Source organism: Mustela lutreola, chromosome 3 (assembly GCF_030435805.1).
Source record: "Mustela lutreola isolate mMusLut2 chromosome 3, mMusLut2.pri, whole genome shotgun sequence".
Taxonomy (NCBI): Eukaryota; Metazoa; Chordata; class Mammalia; order Carnivora; family Mustelidae; genus Mustela; species Mustela lutreola.
This window is the reverse complement of record NC_081292.1, coordinates 164652141-164673838: the sequence shown is the minus strand read 5'-3', so window position 1 is coordinate 164673838 and position 21698 is coordinate 164652141. Positions and strand designations below refer to the sequence as shown.

General features: G+C 50.5%; 1 protein-coding gene across 4 annotated transcripts in view; it reads right to left on the bottom strand.

The window, feature by feature from the left end:
• HDLBP (high density lipoprotein binding protein) overlaps positions 1–21698 on the bottom strand; it is a 72156-nt gene that overhangs the window by 800 nt on the left and 49658 nt on the right. For all 4 annotated transcript variants that reach the window (XM_059167422.1, XM_059167424.1, XM_059167421.1 and 1 more), the window contains 17 exons: positions 21537–21641; positions 21133–21211; positions 17619–17758; positions 16340–16444; positions 16100–16213; positions 14917–15003; positions 14656–14787; positions 11221–11439; positions 8338–8559; positions 8032–8250; positions 7173–7311; positions 5417–5571; positions 4558–4662; positions 4271–4405; positions 3109–3252; positions 680–865; positions 111–227 (listed from right to left, as the gene is read on the bottom strand). In XM_059167422.1, coding sequence (XP_059023405.1) covers positions 111–227; positions 680–865; positions 3109–3252; positions 4271–4405; positions 4558–4662; positions 5417–5571; positions 7173–7311; positions 8032–8250; positions 8338–8559; positions 11221–11439; positions 14656–14787; positions 14917–15003; positions 16100–16213; positions 16340–16444; positions 17619–17758; positions 21133–21211; positions 21537–21641 — 2403 coding nt within the window. The remainder of the gene's footprint in view (positions 1–110; positions 228–679; positions 866–3108; positions 3253–4270; positions 4406–4557; positions 4663–5416; positions 5572–7172; positions 7312–8031; positions 8251–8337; positions 8560–11220; positions 11440–14655; positions 14788–14916; positions 15004–16099; positions 16214–16339; positions 16445–17618; positions 17759–21132; positions 21212–21536; positions 21642–21698) is intronic.

Sequence of the window (21698 nt, the reverse complement as noted above, 5' to 3'; positions counted from 1 at the left end):
CCCTGTCCCTGACATGCCCCGGGAGCAAATGCACACAGCCTTGCTGTCACCCCACGCCAGTCGGAGGCAAGGTGTCCTGGGTACAGGCCTCCTGCCCAGACACAACTCACGTATTCCTCCTCTAGGTTGAGGATGTGATCGATGGCTTCTTCCACGTTCTCTGGGAGCCCCGTCACGGTGACGCAGTTGGGGTCTGGGGCCCCACTCTGTGGGAAGCGAATGTCCACCTGGAAGGAGCATATATAGCAGCTGAGGCAGCTGGGAACCCTCCGCCTGGGATCTCTGGACCAGAGGCTCATGGTTCTGCGTGGCTGGGAATAGTGGACTTCTAGTGAACTTTCCCCAAGTTAACCTTGTTTTCAAGAGGGTCCTGTACATCAGAACTAAGCATGACACGACAGACACAGAAGCCGCTTGTGCCCTGTGGGGCTGCCCTTCCTGTAGTCAGGGTAGGACACTGCCCAACACTACCAAGGGCACCTGGCTGTGCCCCCTATGCCACCTCACCAACTTAGGGACAGGCACGTGAGTGTCAGACTTTCAAACCCTAAGTGCGGTCAGCAGCTGAGGCAGGAAGCCTTGAGGCCCTCAACTAGGCCATGGGAAGCATGTATTCCATTGCACCCACCACGGGTCCAGGATTTGATGATGCCCCTTAACAACTGGGCTGGGGACTCACCTTGAATTCATCCATGATTTTGCGGATGGCTTTTCCACGGGCGCCAATGATACGGGCATGAACACGGTGGTCCAGCGGAACATCCTCAGAAACCATTTGTTCAAGTTCACCCACAATTTTCAATATGGCGTCCCGGGCAGCTTCTGTATTCTTTTCATACCCTGTGATAGTAATTTGGTCCTGGGGCTGAGAAAGAACAACCAGTCAGAAGATGGGAAACCCTAGAAATTCCAGGCGGGGAGTCCTAACACAGCAGGTGCAGTTCTGGAGGTGACAAGAGGCAGCTCTGGCTGAACGAGGCAGGCCTCACCTTCAGGGTAAACACTGACCCACTCAGAACAGAAAAAAGCTAGAAAAGAATGTCAGGTGCTGATTTAAAACAACAGGTCAACAATGCCTACTAGCTCCTGCCCACTCCCCTCCCACCCCCGCCCCACCAAGACGACACATATGGGAAAAGAAAGGGCACCTGCACACAAAGAGAGCTGCAGGTGGGGGCACAGTGTTGGTGACCCCAGGCCCTGCATCTGGAGGCATCTCGCTGGAGACACACCGACCTGGAAATAAGGTTCCAAACACGGTGGCCAGTACTCCATAGCCACAGCTCACCCCGGCCCAGCCTTCAGGCCTCCCACATGCACACAGACAGGCGAGGGCACCCTCGAAGAGCGCGGGCAGCGCAGACACACGACTCAAGGCGTTACGAACACGTGAGCATAGAATCACCTCACCCTGTCAGCCACATTCTTTAAGGCGACAGACCACACTACATGTACAAAAGAGCAACAGAACACAAAGGACCAGAGAACACTTTGGGAAACAAAGCAGAAGAGCAGGAACTTCAAGATCTACCCAAAAGAGGCCACAAGGACCCCAAGAAACAGCAGAGCAGCAGCCAGTCCCCCTCCCCCACTGCCACGGTGCCCAGAGTCCACTAGCCGCCAACAAGCGCCTCCCCAGACAAAGACCAGAACCCTTTGCCAACGGAAGCATGAGCCTCCCAGGAAAAAGCTGCCTATGAAGAAAACGCGGCCACTGATCCCCTTCAGCTTGTGGAATATTAGCCACTGTGGTCTGAACACCAAATAATGACTGTGATATTTACACAGCAAAGTTGAAGAAGATAAACACAGTGAAGACGAGGGATAATTTCTTCTTTTTTCTTTTTTTAAGATTTTATTTATTGATTTGTCAGAGAGCACAAGCAGAGGAAACAGCAGGCAAATGGTGAAGTAGGCTTCCCACTGAGCAAGGAGCCTGATGGCGGACTCGATCATGAGCCTGATCACCACCTGAGCCGAACACAGACACCAAACTGACTGAGCCACCCAGGCGTTCCAAGGTGAGGAGTTTAAAAGAGCTGAATTCTCAGAATTAAAAACATTACAAACTACAGGCGCCTGGGTGGCTCAGGTCACGATCTCAGAGTCCTGGGATGGAGATCCACGTCCAGCTCCCTGCTCAGTGGGAGTCTGCTTCTCCCTCTGCCTGCTTTTCGGCTCTCATTCACACTCTCTCTCCCTCTCAAGTACATAAATAAAATCTTAGAAAAAAAAACTAAAACACTGAAAATTAAAGTTAAAGGGATATCTGGCTGGCTCAGTTGAAGAGCAGGTGACTCTTGACCTCGGGGTCATGTATTCAACCCCACACTGGGCATATGGCTCACTTAAACAACACTACCACCACCACAAAGAATAAAAAAGAACAGCAGTGTAAACATGTTTGTTAGAAATGCAGAGGCAGATCAAAGGATGCATCTGGGGGAAGGGAGGACCTGGCAGGAGGCAGACAAGAGATGGGGCACGGGCTAAGGCCCTACAGGCCTGCCTGCCTTTCTGAACTCAGGCTGCAGCTCAGAGACTTGGGCCAGGGAGAGAAGGAAGGTACAGATGGATGGCCTGCCACAGTGCTTGGATGCACGGTTGAAAGGTCAGAGTCTATCTACATAGGCATGCTGGGATTTGCTGGCTGGAAGATTCTAGCAGACCATTTCTGGGTGCTCTGCTGCATGCTACTGGAGGAGAGACAGAGACTAGGTTCCCACTGTTTGCGAAGCTGTGCTGGAAGGGACCCCTGTTCGAGCCAAGAAGAACACAGGCAGGGGAGTGATGGGTGCGGGGAGGGTGCTCCTTGAAGGACTGCACCTGTGGGGATGATTGTGTAGGAGGGACCCAGCTGATGACCAGGTGTGCAGGGGAGAAGGTCCACGCGGCGATGCAGGCAGGCACAGACCAAAATAGTGCCCAAAGCCCAAGCCAAAATCCGATCCTCAGAGACCTGTCACTCTGCACTCTGCCCTATCCCCACCCACCTGGGCACATCCTAAGCTCGCGTGCTCACTGCTCCCAGGTCAGGATGAGGTTACAGAAGTCTACCCGCCCCAAAATGCTTCGGCAACAGAGTCTGACCCAAGCAGTCATTCTTACCTGGCTTCCATCGTCCTTATCAGGAAACTGAATGTTCACATCATGTTCCAAGCGGATTTGGGTAATCACTGCCCCTTTTCTCCCAATAATTTTGGGATGGTATTTGGGGTCCACAGTGACACTCAGTTTAAAGCTCCTTAAAGCCTACAGATGAGACAAGAGTGTAGGAGTTCAAGGCCGACCATCACCATCATGTGCAACCATGTGCTACTGCCACCCTGACTTTCTGTCCTGAACCCCAAACGTATCCCCAGTGACAAAAACAAGACATGGCTTTCCTATTAGCCTCTGTGTCACCCTGCCCCACCAGCTCAAGGACCTGCTCGTAAGCAAGCTCACAGATTCAGAAAGGACTCCTTGAGCATCAACAAGGCTGGCACGGCAAGTGGCGAGCTCTGAGCTCAACTTTTTAATTGGTTTAACAGGGATCTGATAAGTAAGTATAAAAATGTTCTGGGTCAGGTTGGAGGGTGTTTTCCAAGGCTAGGGTATAAAAGCAGGCCAGAAGGAAAAGAGAACCAGCCAGCCTGGGACATCCATGGCCAGGGGTGTGACCGTTGGAAGCACACTCAGGTTTAAGAGGTCTGTGTGCCCTGACCCAACCTGACTCCAGGAAGTCCTCAAAGCCCACAACCCAAGGAATCTGCACCAAGGCTTCAGGAGGGGACAACACCCAACCTCCCTGTGCACCACTCAAGAAACCCTTCCAACGGCAGCTCTACAGAGGGGAGGTGGGTCTTGAACCCTCCCCAAAGCAGGGAAACCCTGCAGTGAGAAGGTCCACATGGGCCCGCAGACACCCACCATGGACCACACCACTCATGTTTGGGGATCTTTCGCAGCAACGGCTCCCAGGCCTCACTAACCTTACCTGTCCTATGTGGCTAGAGGCACTACAAATGGCACATTTACTTTGGAAAAAAAAAAGACTAGCAGGAATCTAACTCTGCTGCTGTAACAGGGAAGAGAAAAGTGCTATGCCCGCCAACACTGCCCCTGAAGAAAGGCCCCGGACACAAACTGCAACAGAGTGGCCAGCTACTCTGGCCACCTGGCTGAACTGGCTGCCAAGTGGCCAGGGTGCTAGTGACCCTCCAAAATGATGATGAAGGCTGAGTACTGCAGCTCTGGTGGATGCCCTTGTGGCCCAGTGGAAACCCACCCGGTCCTCCTGCTCAGCCTGCAGCTCCCTCACACGCTCCAGCAAGCCAGCCTTGGCCCGGTCCAAATTCGCGGCGAGGCCGGTAATGGCAATGACGTCAGACTGCAGCTCTGGTGCCGGCACATGGATGTTCACCTGCACAGACACAGGAGGGTACCCAATGCAGATGGGATCCTGGACCAAGACAGGGGTGGCCCGCCGCTGCAGTAAGAGCAGGAAGAAGGCGCACTGCCAAGGGGCTGGACTGCCAGAGACACTTGGGAGGAAAAGACTGCAAATCGGGGTACCTCAAATTCGTCCATCATCTTTCGGATCCCACTCCCCTTCTGTCCAATGATGTACCGGTGCAGGTCAAAGGGCACCTCCACTTCGATGGTGACAGGAACCAGTGCCTGCAGGAAACATGGATGGGGCAGGCCTGAGAGCCAGCAGGGAGCAGAGCGACCACGTGAGAACTACAGGGAGCTTCCTGGAACCTTCTATGCTGTTCTGCCTAAACTGAGACCAATATCCAGGCTTTTAACTCAAAAGAAGACACAAAAAGAGAACATGGAATCCAGGGATGCCTAGGTGGTGGTCAGTTAAGCATCTGACTCTGGATTTTGGCTCAGATCATTATCTCAGGGTCCTGGCATCGAGCCCCCATCAGGCTCCACGCTTGGGGGCTTTGCTTGGGAGTCTCCCTCTCCCCCTGCCCTGCCCTCTGCTTGCTTGGGCGAGCGTTCTCTCGCTCTCAAAACAAAAACAATAACGACAAACACCCAAAAACAAAACTACAGAATCCACTTTTTAAAAATTAGTGCCAAGAGAGCACACTTTCAGATCCTCACCCCCAGCTTATGCTATTAAATGTGACAAGCTGCTTACAGAAACAAAAACAGAACTAACCGAGTCCAGGAAAAACAGAGCCACTTGAAGCTTACAGAGGGGGACTGGTGAGGCTCAGACACAGATGCATTTCCCCTGCTGTCAACTGAACCTGCTAGCTCCGTGCCCATTGACAGCCCCCAGGCTCTGGGCTCTGGGCCCCAGACTGGTGTAGCGGGCACCACTGGTAGCGGGAGCTGAGGGGATTGGGGCAGGAACAGCTGGGGCTCGGGCTAGGCACCGCGACCATGAGCGCAGCCAGCATCAAGCCGCACCCACCTCGAGGGCTTCCTTGGCTGCCTCACACTTTTCTTTCCGGCCGGAGATGATGATGATGTCACACCGCCTGGGGGAGCCAGGGTCAGCCTCCTTGATGTCTCTCCCATCTCCAGCATCATCGCCGTTCTCTTGGACTGGCGGCTCTACGCTGTGAACTGGGGAGATGGCAGGAGCAGCTCACAGTACCGACTCAGCATCCTCCACGCAAACACGTGGGAAGCCCCTGACACATGCTGACCCACACGTGCCACACTTCCCAGGAGGCTGTGAGCTCACCTCCTTGCCTCGGTTGGAGCTGGTGACCTCAGAAACTGGTGGGTGGGAGGTATGGAGAAGGCACCCACTGTGTCTGAAGGGCCGACACTAGAAACCAAGCCCCAGGGCTAGGACACGGCCGTGGGTAGGGGTCTGCACCACAGGCTGGGAGGAAGGTGGGCACCTGCACCAGCTTCTTATGCCAGGAAGTAAGCGAGCAAGAAGGAAGGGATGGGACCCGTGACAAAGAAACCAGATGGTGGCGACAGGCAGCTGTGCACCTAAACACTAAAGAATTGCAGTCCTATACTGTGTGTGTGTGGGGGGGTATTGGACTCCACAGACACTTTCCAAAGTTGGAAAGTTTGAACACTAACTAAATTCGATAGCACTGCTACACACTGTCAGATCATGTGATTCTGATGATGGATGTCCCCCATCTGTCCCCCAGTTATTGCAAATGATGTTTAAAAGAAGTTCTGACGGGGTGCCTGCGTGGCTCAGTGGGTTAAAGCCTCTGCCTTCAGCTCAGGTCATGATCTCAGGGTCCTGAGATCGAGCCCCGCATTGGGCTCTCTGCTCAGCAGGGAGCCTGCTTCCCTTCCTCTCTCTCTCTCTGCCTGCCTCTCTGCCTACTTGTGATCTCTGACTGCCAAATAAATAAACATTTTTTTAAAAAGTTCTGATTCTCAGGAAGGTGCCCCAAAGAGAACATTTGAAAAGTACACTCAAACGACTTAGAAAAAATGACTGTATGCATAAAAGGGGGAGCAAGAGAAAACAAAATGAATTTGGATACTGAGTATAGAAAATCCATCTTTATCCTACACAGTTTTCCTCCACATGTACTCAAAATAGGCCATCCTCTAAGGGAAAGAGAGGTGCTTCAGTGGCCGTGACCAGCTCTGTAGAGGACAGAGCACACAGAGGGGAACCAGGAAGCTGCATGGTCACTAACTGGACCAGACACATCCACTGAGACCGGTCAACAAAGACGACACGCTTGGTCACAACCCGAGTGGGAGACAGGTCTTGGGAGAGTCAGCTCTGAGACCCCTTGTTGTGCAGGTCACCTTGTGACCACCTACCGCCCCAAGTGGAACCAAGCAACAAGGATGACTCTGAGCTGAAGGGCTGCGGCAGAAGGACAGCCAGGGGCTGCCTGTCATTCAAGGGACAAAACCTGCCAAGTAGGGGTGCTGGGGAAGAGGCAGCTGCAGTGGACAAAGCACAAGCAGCCCCATCACACATGTCATCTGGGACCTGTGTGAAGCCCCAGAACCAAACTCAGCGGGGTGGGGGTGGGGGGGGCTTTCCTGCTTCAGAGGCCGCAGCCATTTTGCCCTCCTCTGCCTCGTCACCTGCTGCAAGCCTCGGGATGTTGGGAGGGCCCCTGTCACCCTGCACCCACCTCCTAAAGAAGCCTTGGAATCCCCAGATGAGGCCCATTCACGCGCCCCCTGCTTCCCCACTCAGCATGGAGCTCACCGCTGGGACCCACCTGGGTTCTCCTCTCTGTCTGGGAACTTAATCTGAACATTATAGTCCCGGGTAATCTGCTGGATTCTGGAACCTTTGGGGCCCATGACAGATCGATGGAACTTCTGGGGTATGGCACATTCTATGGTCACCTGGGCTTCCTGGGGGTGGAGGGTGCGGGGCACAGCAAGAAAGGAAAAAATAAAGACAGACATTAACTGGTTAGGGTCAGTGCACATCCTCACCAGCCTCCACTCAGTCCAGCACAGACACCTCAACTGCTCCATATACAACAGGGTGGAGAGAGGAGGGCCGGGGGCCAGGACCAAACGGGACACCTCTTTCTGACATATTTCCCAGACACAAGAAAGTACTAATGACCCGTATGTACAAAATGGCATGAGGCTTGCTGCCGCCCAGAGCCAGGAGCACCACGGTCCTGTGTCTGACCCAGAGTCCCTGGCCTCCTGCAACATCACGCACTGTCCCTGAAGGGTGGCTACATGAGCCAGTGACAGCGAATGCTGTGGCTGTGACTCCATGAGGAGGCATGGGGACTGCTGGTTGGGGAAATACTTTCCAGGCCGCAGCAGGAGAGCACCAGCAGGGACATGTTTCTGCGTGGATCTGCTCTGACAGGCCCTCCCTTTCCTCCCTTTGGAGATGAGAGGCTGGCTCCTTGTACAGACTGTACTTCATCCCATGTTTTAAAAAAACTGTTGTTAGGAGAGGTATTTTCACCGACTGTCAGGATGAAGGCCAGAGGCTGAGAGCCCCAGCCTCACCAGAGGAGCCCACTTCAGGGCTCAGGGAGCCCCTAGCCACTCGCCTTGGCCCTGGTTGTTGGGGCTAAGAGCCCCATCACCCTCCCAGGCACCTACCAGGTCCTCGATGATCTCCTGAATGCGCTTCTTGGCCGCCTCCACACAGTCCTTGGCACCCTTGAGGGTGACCTTATCGCTCTGTGTGCCCGAGCGTGGGAAGCTGACCATCACCCCACCATACTCTTCGGCAATCTCCCGCAAGACCTGGCCTCTTCGGATGACAAAATGGCGGTGGTGCTTGGGGTCCACCAGCATGCAGTCTTCCACCACATTATCCTGCACCACGGAGGGAGGGCAAAAGTAAATGACCCTGCCAACCACGCCTGACAGGACAACCAAAGTGCAGCTCCCACTGGACCTTACCAGGTTCTGGATGAGGGCCTCCAGCTCCCTCTGGGCCTCCCTGACAGCATCCTCCTTCCCTATGATGGTGATCAGGTCCTGGTCCTTGTCCTCGGCCGTTGGGAATATGATGCGGGCTCCCGTGTTGTCACGTACCTTGCGGATTTTGCCACCCCCTTTGCCAATAAGGAACTTGTGGTATTCTGGCTTCGCGCGGATGTCGACGGTAAAACTCTTGGTTTGCTGTGGAAACCAACCCCAGATACATTGGCCTGATGCTACCTGCATGGTGCCCCGAGCAGGTGAGTAAGAGGGCCTTGAGAACAAAGGCCTGTGGCTATCAAGCCTCACCAAAACCAAGGGATAGATACCCAGACAGGAATACTGACGGCCCCTCAGCCATCCAGACACTGAGATGGCTTGGAGCATGTGCATTCCTAGATTCCTAGCCCCAGTCCTGCCATTTACCAGCAGTGACCTAAGCCTGTAAGCCACTCTCCACCTAGAGGGGACTAGGCAAGTACGGCCTCGGGGTGCTAGGGGACAAGGGGCACACTTGCACAGCAGGTAAGCCCACGGGACCGCCAGCCCCACTCCCAGGCACGGCACTCTTATTCCTCCTGAAAGTCCAAAAGAGTGCTCCCCGTCTAGGCCCTCCTCTGCTTGGGCTACAGGGGAGCCCACACACCAACAGCAAGGCCCAGTCTCAGTCTTAGAGCCACCTAAGCTGACCAAGGCCCTCACATGACACCAAGATGCCAGGCTCGAGGAGCATCTGGGTGGCTCAGTGGGTTAAGCCTCTGCCTTCGACTCAGGTCATGATCCCAGGGTCCTGGGATCAAGCCCCACATTGGGTTTTCTGCTCAGCGGGGAGCCTGCTTCCTCCTCTCTCTCTGCCTGCCTCTCTGCCTACTTGTGATTTCTGTCTGTCAAATAAATAAATAAAATCTTCAAATAAATAAATAAATAAAATCTTTAAAATCTTAAAAAAAAAAAGAAGCCAGGCGCCAGTGAAGGCCCCAACATGATGACCTTGCTGAGGACACCAGCCCCTCTGGCAGATTCACCAGGAGCGCACGTGCACCTCTAGGCTGACTCAGACACACACAATGCTGTTTCCTCGCCTTCCCTGTATTCTGGAACCTGGCACACAAGCATGAAGAAACACAGAAGAAAAGAAGGTCTGCCAACATGCTAAACAGTAATATGCAAACAAACTTCGTTATCTTTTAAATGCTGGTTTCTCCAACACCTCCAAGAAAATCTTCTAGTCTTCTGACCCAGACACTGGCAAATAGCAGCGTTACTAAAAAGTCAATGAGCAACGAGGTAGGTGAGCCCAACCCAGCAAAATGATAAAGGGTAGTACACCTAAACCAAGTAGGGCTCATCCCAGAAAAGCAAGGTTGGTTAAACTTCAAAGAACAAAAAACCCCACAAAGACCCTAAAAAAATCTAATACGTATGCTTAAAAAAAAAGAGAAACCTCACTCTCGTGTCAACAGATACAGAGAAAGCCTCCTACAAAGTCCCACTCCCAATTCCCGTAGCAGCTCTCAGCAAACTTTTAACAGAAGGGAACTTCCTCAACCTGACAGCACCTTCGGGAGACCCCTAGGTCACTTCCCACTCACTGGTGAGGGACTGAGCACTCCCCACAAAGTTCGCCCATGAAGCATGGCCATCCCCTCTCACCACTGCTCCTCGACACCGACACCGACACTATACTGCAGGCTCAAGCGACACAGGAAGACCACACCTATAGTCATACGGATCCAGGAGGGAGGAATTCCACTATTCACAGATGATGTGTGTTACACAGAAAGCTCACAAGAATCCATAAAAAAGTGTTACTGGAACTGGTAACTGAACTTTAAGCCAAATGCATAAAACAAAACCAATATAAAACTATCAGATATATTTCTACATGCTACAGTAACTGGACATTAAGATGAATTAAAAAATACCATTACAACAATGCTAAAAAGCAAAATAGTGAGAATTTAAATTGAATAATATATAAATGAGATCCACATGCTAAAAACTCCAAAGCACCAATGAAAACTTAAAGACTTAAAACTTAAGAACGCAGCCTGAAAAACTCCAAACTCCTGAGCTGTCAGTTCTTCCCAATTTGATCCTTAGATTCAACATAGTCCCATCCAAATCCAAGCAGGACCTCCCCCTAGAAACTGTTAAGTGGATTCCAAATGCACAGAGAAAGGCAAAGATGCACGATGGCCAGAGCAGTGTGACAAAGTGCAAAGCTGGAGGGCTCTGCCAGCTACCCTCCTTCCGGAGGCGCAGGAGCACAGCACGGTCCAGAAACATACCCAACATGGGCTCCACAAAGGGGCAAAGGTGACTCAACACAGAATTTTAGGCGTGATGCCAAAACATTTTCATTGCAGTGGGGGTCACCTGACTGCTTATGCTCATCAAAACTCAAGTATATGCTAAGAAGGGCATGTGTTATTGTCTATAAATCATACTTTTAAAAAAACCCAGGGGCCCCTGGGTAGCTCAGTCTGGTTAAGCGTCTGCCTTCAGCAGGTCATGATCCCAGAGTTAAGGGATCGAGCCCCGAATCGGGCTCTCTGCTCAGTGGGAAAGCCTGCTTCTCCTGCTTCCTCTGCTGCTCCCCTTGCTTGTGCTCGCTCAATCTTAAAATCTTAAAAAAAAAAAAAAAAAAAAAAAACCCAAACCAAAAATCCACTAAGGCAAACAGCAAATTCTCCATATTGTTTAAGTAGGCATTGGCCTTACGAAGGCCCTTTGTTCAGCAGTGGCAAAATCAAAGATTAAAAAAAGGCGTCTGAAGCAATATTCTGACCTGCCAGAGTGGGGTAAGGATTTTTAGCAAGGGAGAGATGCAGTGCCGCCACTCCTGGGCGTGAAGCTCACCTTCTCCTCAGCCAAGTGCAGGAGCTGCTTCCTGGCCTTCTCCACGTCCGAGGCAGGGCCCCTGATGACAACCGTGTCACTTCCCGAGCCCTCCACCGGGAAGTGGATGTGCACCCCACCACACTCCTCCATGATGGAGCGGATCAAGCGGCCCTTTGTGCCGATGAGAGAGTTGTGCAGCTTGGCCGGAATTGAGACCTCCAGCTCGGCTATGTTGGCCTGAAATGACACAGTCTGTGAGGTGTGGGACACATGGCGGCATGCCCACTGCAGAGGGGTCTGGAGCCCTTGTGAGTGTGGGTCCATATGTGAGGATGTGAAGGATGGGGTCTAAGCTGTTCACATGGTGAGAAGGAATGTTTCCATACGACACCATAAAGCAGAGACACAACCAAGATGCCCAGATTGTCAGCTTTTCCTATTAAAACTCTGCCTCCAGATTTACCTCCCATGAGAAACAATGGGGTTCAAGACACTGGAGATGGGAAGCAAAAAAGGTGAGCAGGACAACGGTCCCCTGGCTGAGTCCCTGCATAGAGGACACAGAGCTGACAGTCTGGGCAGACTAGGACTGGTGGAAACCCCGTGAACTGGTGATTGCTCCCATGCTGCCATCACCAGGGGGAAGGGACTGTAGTGCACAGCACTGTCTACGCTGTAGGACACTGGGTATAGGAGGCCTCACCCCAGGACTTGGAACACCCAAGACCAGGCACGTGTCTTAAGAGCAACTCCAAAAAGGAGAAAAGTAATTCATTAAAGTACATTAACAAAACTCGAACACATTGGTAGGAATGCAAAAATATCCAGCATCCATCCAAGTAGACTTCCTAACTTCTGGCAGCCAACAGAAAAATACCAGACATTCAAAAAAAAAAAAAAAAACAGGAGAAACTCCTCCATGAGGAAAGAACAGAAAATAGCCCAGAAGTGACAGAGACTTTAGAACCAGTGGGTTGGGAACATGACAACAAGCATTTTCACAACTGCACACATGGTAAAAACAAAAACAAAGGAAACACTGGGCATGTCAAGTATAAAAACAAACTATTCCACCTCAACTTCTACAAGTGAAAATGTCTAAAATGAAAAACACACTAGATGGGATTACAGGCAGATTAGACATTACAGAAAATTAATGAATTTAAAGAAACTAATGGGGGAAAATACCACTTCTTTCCACCCACATACATAACATACCAGTGAATCATAAGACCACCTCCAGCCTGCCTAGCTCTAAGTAACTGGAGTCCCTAACAGGAAGGACAGAAAAAAACTACTTAATAATGACTCCAGAGGCACCTGGGGGCACAGTCAGTTGAGCATCTGACTCTTCATTTTGGCTCAGGTCATGACCTCAGGGTCATGAGATCAAGCCCCACAGGCTCTATACTCGCCAGGGAGTCTGCTTGAGATTCTCTCTCTCCCTCTCCCTTTGCTCCTGCACATACTCTCTAAAAAAAATCAATAAATCAATAATGACCCCAGGTTCTCCACATTTGATAACACTAAAGTCTTTGGATCCCAGAAGCTCAGTGAACTCCAAGCAACATGAAAAAAGCACACCCAGACACGTGGTAACTTGCACAAGGCTTATGCTTGTGATACACCCCTAAATACAGTCAGAGGAAGTCTGTGCAGAGGAGTAAGGCCAAGGAGGACCTCAGATATGTCCTCAGAAACGCCATGAAGGTCCTGAAGCAGAGTTCTAAGTCCTGAAGAAAACCTCCAGTCTGAGGTCTGCTACGGGGAGCACAGGAAGGCACAGGCTCACTGGAAGATGGTCTGGCACTTCATCCCCAACCTGAACACACTCTGACCGTAGGACCCGACTTACTACTTAATCCTGAATGCAGGAAGCCAGTGTGAAACAGCACAGTGTCGTGGGGCCGGGGACATGGCCATGGGGGCTCAGGTGATAAAAGGGGTCTTGCAGCTTCTCAGGCTGCACTGCAACGGGCACAAGGTCACCTGGAGACAGGACCCAAGTGCATGTGCACTAAAAACCCTACAACCACCACAAAAAGGAAAGTTCTATGCAATAAGCCAGAAGAGGAGATGAGAGGAATAAGAGAATTCTCTTAAGTCCAAAAGCAGACAGAAAAAGAGAACAAAGTAGACAGGACAAACAGAAAACAAATGCAAGACAGCTTGGTCAGGCCACCATGACCAGGGGCAAGGCCTGCAGGTACAGCTTCTATGTGGGGCGGTGAGAAAGTGAGGCAGATGATGCTGGGACACAGCTGTGTGAATGCGCTCATGCCCCAGGCTGTACACGAAGGTGGTAAATTTTGTTATGTGTATTTTCCACAATTCTAAAAATGAAAAAATTGATATTTAATCACATTCACTAAACGTGTAATAAAATATTTAACATAATACATGATACACAGATTAACCATGGAATTAAATGTAAACATCTGCATTGAAAAGGCAGACACTGAGGAGCCTGGATGACTTAGTTGGTTAAGGGCTGACTTTTGATTTTGGCTCAGGTCATGACCTCAGGGTCATGAGCTCGTGCCCTGTGATGGACTCTGTACTTAGCACAGTCTGCTTAACCCTCGCCCACTGCTCCTCCCCCACTCACTCTCTAAAAGCCTAAAAGAAACCCACTTTGATGAGAAAATATAGATTTAAGGACAAAGACTACTATCAGGGGTAAAAGAAGGTAATTTTATAATGATGTAAGTTACAGGAATATCAGGAACGTGAAAGACACCAGCACAGCACAGGAAAATTATGAAAAACTTTATGCTAAAAACCTTGACAACCTAGATAAAGTAAAAACCCCTTGAAAGAAAAGCTACCAATCTTAAGATCTGGGCATGCAGGGACCTATCACCCAGCAACAAAATCAAACCGACGGGACGACACGGATACATCTCATCCCAGCTGTTCCAAGTGAGCACAGCTTGAGCTGTGGGAGCAAACACCATGATCTCCTTTGTACCAGCGTGCAGCAAACCCCACAATGCCCGTGACTGAAAGCCAACGAAGGGCTGGACAGGTGGGGGTGGGGGCTGGGGGGGTTGGCCGGACAGAGGGAGGTGCTGGAGAGGGACACGGGGACATCACCGGGGTGCTGGATAGGCTCATATGCTGACTGTGGAGAGTCCATGCATGTATAACATAGGTCAAAAATTTATCAAACTGCATACTTCAAACATGCAGCTTCTTAATGTTAATTTTCCAAAAATTGAAAAAAAAAAAAAAAAAAAAAAAAAAAGATTGTTATGCCTTCAGGACAGGATGATCTCCAAGCATTCAAATCCGGTGCTACTGCTCAAGTCTCATACTGCTCAAGTCTCATGATAAGCACAGCCCCAGGTGAGTGGCAGGAGCCTGGCCATGGGCCTGCACTGCGTGGGGAGAGCTGATGACACGAGACCATGGGGACCCTGGCGCATGCCCTGACACACAACACCCCATTACCAGGTCTTTCTGGATGGACAGGATGCGGCTCCGGGCGGCCTCACAGTTGGCTCGCTTGCCTGTGATGACAATGGTCTCTGAATTGCTATTCTCTGCTGGAAGGTCGATCTTAGTGTTGCTTTCTTCCCGAATCTACAAGGAGACGGGACCATGAGAAGGGACCTCCCAGTTGAGACACCCGGACCCCGGGGCCAGAAAGTTTAAGCCAGAATGGCACAGGGCTTTGGGCGCCAAGATTCAGGAGACAAGCTGGCTGATCACCTTTTTAATGTTTGCACCTCCTTTCCCAATGATGTTCTTGTGAAATTGTTTGAAGATCGGAACAGAAATTGAATAGCTATTTTCCACCTTAAAAACAAAAGGGGTTGCACCATTAGCCATCATGCTGGACAGTGACGTATCCCTTCATCTGTGAGGGAGTATTAAATGACAGGATTTGCTATTAGAAAACACACAACTTAGATCCTGCCTGTCTCCCACTAGGACCTCTGACCTTTAGCTGGGGGACGAGCTAACCTGGCAAGCCACAGCTGACTGATGCAATGCCCCCTTTATAAAAAGAAGCTCTCCACAGAACCCGCCACGTGGTCAGTGCAAGTTCCATAACCCAGAAGCAATGTGTCGGGCACCCTCAACAGACATTCTGGGTAGAGAAGGGAATCCTGGACACCAGGTTGAGAGAAGCAAGTCCAGAGCACACAGACCCTGCTACTCCTAGCCTGCACCACGCCATGGCAGTGTGAACGAGTTCTGTGCTGGAAACACCCCCATCAGCAACCTGAGGCAGTGGTGAGCTCAGTGCAAGCCCCATGAGAAACACAGAAGCAGGAGCCCATCTGCAGCCTTCCCATCAATAACCCCCTTCCATACTTTAAACTGCTGGTTTCCATTCCAGCTTAAACAAATAGTAAATCAGTAAATGGCTTCTCATACTGCCTATGCAATCTCTTTCCTCACTGGATGGGACAGTTTATCCAGCTTTGTTCTTCTCCTTCTATTTTTTAAAAGATTTTATTTGAGAGAGAAAGAAAGAGAGAGAGAGAGAAAATAAGCAGGTGGTGGGTCAGAGGGAGAAGCAGACTACCGGCTCAGCAGGGAGCCCAATTCGAGAATTGATCCCGGGACTCCAGGATCATGACCTGAGCTGAAGGCAGTTGCTTAACCAGCTGGGCCACCCAGGCGCTCCAAGTTTATCCAGATTTCTGGAGGTCCCTCAAGGAAACAAGGAGCCTGGCACCCGCCTTGAACCTCATGTAACACTGAAGTTCCTAACAGTTGTCGGCCAGTCTAAACACCTACAGTTAAGATGGACGGTGCCCCCCCGCCCCCGTCGAGGGCAGACCAAGTTAATGCCCCCTGAAGCAGGAGTTCTGATGGGACACACCCCCGGGTCTCTCTGCCACCAGCAGCGCCATCACAACAAAGGATAAGAAACATCCCCTACCAGATCTGCCACCATCTTCTGCATGTATTTTGTGCATTTTTCCACCTCATTCTTCGGCCCTCGGAGTTGAACAATATCACTTTTTTGTGCTGGGTCTGGAAAGTTGATGATAACCTGGAACAAATCATCACAAATTCAAGTTCAGTTATTGGTAAAGACTAGATTCTAAAACACTGACTCTCTTTAAGGGCCAATCAATCACTCCTGGAGGGCTGAAGAATGCCACTGGGAAACCTTTACCTCCGGGAATTTGTCACGAATTTCACGGATCCGTTCACCCTTCTGCCCGATGATTGTGCGATGGAATCTCTGCTCAATGATCAGATCCTTGGTGCGCTCATTTTCCTAAAAACATAATGCAAGGAGATGACACTAGAGCAGGAGGCTCCTGGGAGCCCGGGGAGCACAGCACCCGCCTGTGGCATCCCTGGGAGTCATCAGCCACTAGAGGACACCTGCTCTCTCCAACAATAGGGTTGCGCGTTGTTCTCTGCAAGGAGGTGTGATTCAGCAGGTGGCCTTCATCACCACAGCGGCTCACTTAGAGCCTCTGTGTTGACAAGAACAAGAGACCATGAGGTGGTACACTCTGCAGGATGGGCAGGGATCCTTCCTGAACACAGCGTGGTTCAGAGCGCTGCTCTGTGCAGATCATTATTAAGAAAGAATAATGAACTTGCATAGTTCTCATCATCCCCCAGGTCTCACTAAAATGTCACAATACAAAAGCAGCAGCAGAGCCAGAATAAAGGAAAACACACTACCAGTCAACCGTCTGAAAGAACTCAGGGGAGATTCTGGATCAGACTGGCATCAGGCTGACAGAGAAACAAGGGTTCAGGAGTCCAACACAGGCACAAGACACCCCAGACCAAGGGGCCCTGGCCAGACGAAGGCCGCACATGCTGACTTGCAGCTGAGGACAGGGGAAAGTCTACTGTTAGAAGTGGGCCTCAGGGGGCTCCAGGCTTGGGCACCAGTGCAAGTGGAGGTAGGGGACTCACTCCCTGCCCCAATGAGCCACATGCACTGCCCTGCCTGAGGCTTTACTGACGTTCTGCACGTGTCTGTGCTAAGCTACAATCACTCACCCAGTAGGTAACTCTGGATTCTGAAAGGCACCCCAGTGACCCCTACATGCAGCCAGACTGGAGAATCACTGCTACATGGTTATCTGCATCTGATTCTCACATTCCAGAAAAACACACCAGTGCTGGCAGCTTAGCCCCAGGAACAGAACTCATGCCCCCCTCTCCTCCAACCCTCAGAGTTGCAGACAACCACACAGCAGGAATTTTCAACCTTAGCTGCATGTGGGAGTCACTTGGGTGCTTTTCAGAATTGGTCCCTCAAGCATCAGAGACTTGGGTTTGGCCAAGGCGGAAACCCCTGCCGCAGAGCCACTCCCAGAAGGTGATTCCCCTTCTGCAGCACTGCAGGTGAGAACAATGCTAGTCCACAGAGGCCCTGACACAGGTCCGTGGGCTCCTCCAGGGCAGGACCCAACTGCAGGTCTTACCATCCGAGAGGCGAGCTCCAGCAGCTCCCGCTTGGCCTGCTGTACACCCTGTGGGTCCCCCTCGATGCGAATCAGGTTGCTCTTCTCACTGTCAGGAGGGATGCGCACGGACACCTTATACTGGTCTTTGATTCTGTTTACTTAAGAATACAAAAGGAAACACATTTTGGACTCAGAATCAACTAAGTTCTGTCAGTGACTACAACCTGGCAGAATAGGGCCAAACTACCTCATCAGCCATCCTGCAAAGAGGGAGATGAAGCCACCATACCAAGAACTCTCCATTCTCTCAGACGAGCTGTGGTCTGCACCTGCACCAACCGAGTCGGCATCACCCTGACAGCGTCATGTGACTGATGGCTGGGACCACTCAGGCCATGAGGGTTCGCTGCTCTGGGCTATGGCTGGGGCTTTAGAATACTTTAAAGACCAAAGCTGCTTTCTTTTTTTGTTTACTAAAATATGTTGTTGACACATTTGATTATGGTGGTATCAGAAAAGTTACATTCACTGATAACTACTATTTTCACCAGGAGCGTCGTGAAACATTAGAAAGCTTTTTAAAATTTAAACTCAATTAATTAACACATTTTATGTTATTAATTTCAGAAGTAGAGTTCAGTGATTCATCGGTCTTATGCAACAGCCAGTGCTCATTCCATCACGGGTCCTCCTACATGCGTCACGCAGTTACCCCATTCGCCCACCCTCCTCCCCAGTGACAACCCTTTATTTGTTTCCTACGATTAGGGGTCTGTTATGGTGATTTTATTTTTCCCTCCATCCTCTACGATCCTGTTTTGTTTCTTAAGTTCCACATATGAGTAAGATCATACAATTGTCTTTCTTCAACTCTCTTATTTCACTTAGAATAATACCCTCTAGTTTCATTCACATCGTTGCAAATGGCAAATTTCACTTTTTTGATGGCTGAGTAATATTCCATTGTGTGCATGTGTATGCATGTGTGTATATACACACACAACTTTTTCTTCATTCATCTGTTGATGGACATCTGGGCTCTTTTCATAGTTTGGCTGTTGCGGACACTGCTGCTCTAGACACTGGGATGCAGGTGCCCCTTCAGAGGACTATGTTTGTATCCTTTGGATAAAAACCCAAGTAGTTCAATTGCTGGGTTGTAGAGTAGCTCTGTAATAGTTCTTGAGGAACCTCCATCCTGTTTTCCACAGCAGCTGCACCAGTTTGCATTCCCACCAACAGTGTAACTGGGTTCCTCTTTCTCTGAATCCTCCCCAGCATCTGTTGTTCTGACTGGTATGAGGTCACTGTGGTTTTGATTTTTATTTCTCTGATGCCACATAATGTTGAGCATCTTTTCATGTGTCTGCTGGCTATTTGTATGTTGTCTTTTTTAAGATTTTATTTCTTTGAGGGAGAGAGAGTGCGAGCCCGAATGGCGGCCAAGGCGGAGGGAGAGGGAGAAGCAGACTCTTCATTGAGCAGGGAGCCCGATGTGGCGCTGGGTCCCAGGATCCGGAGATGATGACCTGAGCCGAAGGCAGAGGCTTAACTGACTAAGCCACCCAGGAACCCCAGCCATCTTGTATGTCTTCTTTGGAGAAATGTGTTCGTGCTCTGCCCATTTCCTGACTGGTTTATTTTGGTGCTGAGTTTGATTAAGTTCTTTATAGATTTTTGGATACCTTATCTGATATGGCATTTATAAATATCTTCCCCCATTCTGTTGGTCATCTTTTGGTTTTGTCAACTATTTTCTATTTGGACAGAAGCTTTTTTCCCCCTTTTTTTTCCTTTCCTGGGCAGAAGCTTTTTGTCTTAACGAGTCCCAAAAGTTCATTTTTGCCTTTGGAGATGTGTCTAGTAAGAAGTCACCTTGGTCAATGTTAAAGAGGTCGCTGCCTTGTTCTCCTCAGGGATTTTAATGGGTGCCTGCCTCACATTTAGGTCTTTCATCATTTTGAGTCTATTTTTGTGTGTGGTGTAAGGAAATGGTCCAGTTTCATTCTTCTGCATGTGGCTGTCCAATTATCCCAAAACCATTTGTTGAAGAGACTCTTTTCCATTGGACATTCTTTCCTGCTTTGTCGAAGATTAGTTGGCCATATAGCCGACAGTCCTTGTCTGGGCTCTCTATTCTGTTCCACTGATAAAGATCCCAGGTGTTTCTAATGTGGAATCAAGTTTGGGAACTGAACCACTGTTCTTAAGTCACAAAATTACTCTCAAAAAAACAAAACTAGAAACCACTAAAAATTGGAAGGCTTTACATAACTAAAAACAAGAGTACCCCAATGACCACCTTAGGGCTCCATGGAGGCCAAACATTGCTGCCTAGGGAAAGTACCCCATCAGCTCAGATCCAAATTGAGTGCTTCCCTGTCTCTGCAAAAACACATGGAGTTCTGTCATCTACTTTGGACAAAGGCCAGTGTCTATGGTTAGAGACCCATGCTCCCACACCATGGGGAGGCCTTATCACAGGAAACAAGACCAGCACTTTGCCCAAGTTCCATAGGGACCACCGAGGAGCATCATGAGCATATGCAGAGACAACCAGAGCCAAGGACTCAGAAGCCAGATTGGAGACTTCAGACCATGAAAAGTAAAGAGTGGGGGTACGGGATGAAAGCAAAAACAGACCAGACATAACGTGAACCATGCTGGTGGTCTCACACTCCTAGAGAGCAGACAACAGAAATGAATGTCAGAACTGCACTTCCTTATGTTCTTTAAAAAAAAAAGATACTATACTGTTAATCAAAACAAAAACAAACAAAACCAATTTACAGTGTGTGCATGGCTTGAGCAACATGTGCAAGGAAACACCACAGGGAGCTTCCATGGACTCTGTGTCCGTGGACTGTCACTACCATTGTGAAAAGTCCCCGGGCACACAGGACTGACATCAAATAGAGCAGAGCTGACAAGCTCACACTAATTACGAACACAAACTGGATGACATCAGGCAAAAACCGAAGGGGACACACTTGCAGGGCATCCTGTCTGCACAGGTGAGTTCCCTGCAACCGCAGGAAGGACCCAGGCTGTGTGCTGCCCTCTCACCATCGGCTGCCGGTGAGGCGCAGAACCAGGAGCACACTGTGATGTCGGGAGTGGCCTCACAGGCAAGCTGCGCCCAGGTGTGGGATTTCAGAAAACAGTCTCCATCTGGGCAGAGTGTTCACTCAGCCCACTTCCTGCAAACTGCATGCACACCCCTAGTCTGAGCAAGCTCACCGGGGCTACAGCCTTAGTACGTGTACCAAAAGGCACGCCCATGAGCCCCGACCTTTCCTACTCCTGGGGTGGCCCCACCAGGGCCCTGTGCCCCACTGAGTCCATGGGGACTGCGAAGCCCAGATGTCACCCCATTGGGCTTAGGTGCGCCTTCACCGTGGCCTCTGACTAGGCTGGTTGAGGTCCCAGGTCTGCAGACCAACTACAGCCGGAGGAGAAGACTAGGACACCCGGTCAGAAAGCACGACTTTCTTCCACCACGGTTGCCCTCCGTGCCATCAGCCCCACTCACTGTTGGCCCCGCTCTTCCCGATGAGGTGTCTGTGGAACTTGTGGTCAACGTTGATCTCCACGTAGTCCATCCGGTTAATCTGCAGGAAAACAGAATGAGTCCAGAGACAAGCTCTCGAGGCCATGGCATATGCCATGGTCAGACACATCACCAGAGCCCAAGTCTACGAGCTGACAGCTCTTGCCTTTGTCACCTTTGGTCATTATTCCAAGACTGTCCTTCTGGCCCCCTTGAAAGACCTATCTGTGACCTTCCTGGACTTTGCCAGCTTCTATTTCAGAGCCTAGTGCTCACCCCAGATGTCCCCAGGCCCACCCACTGCATGATGTGTGACAGGCAAACGATGATATACTGGCTATGCCCCGGGTTCAGCAGCACCCAGAACATGCAAAGGGGCACCTTACCAAGTCTTTGACCATGGCTTCAATCTGTTCCTGGGCCACGTTTACATCCTCTGTGGGGCCTTCCAAGGTGATCTTGTCCTCACCCTCTGTGAACTCGATGTGCACCTACCACAGCAGAATCAGGAAAGAGATGGTCAGGATGGCACAGTGGCAGTACCCTCT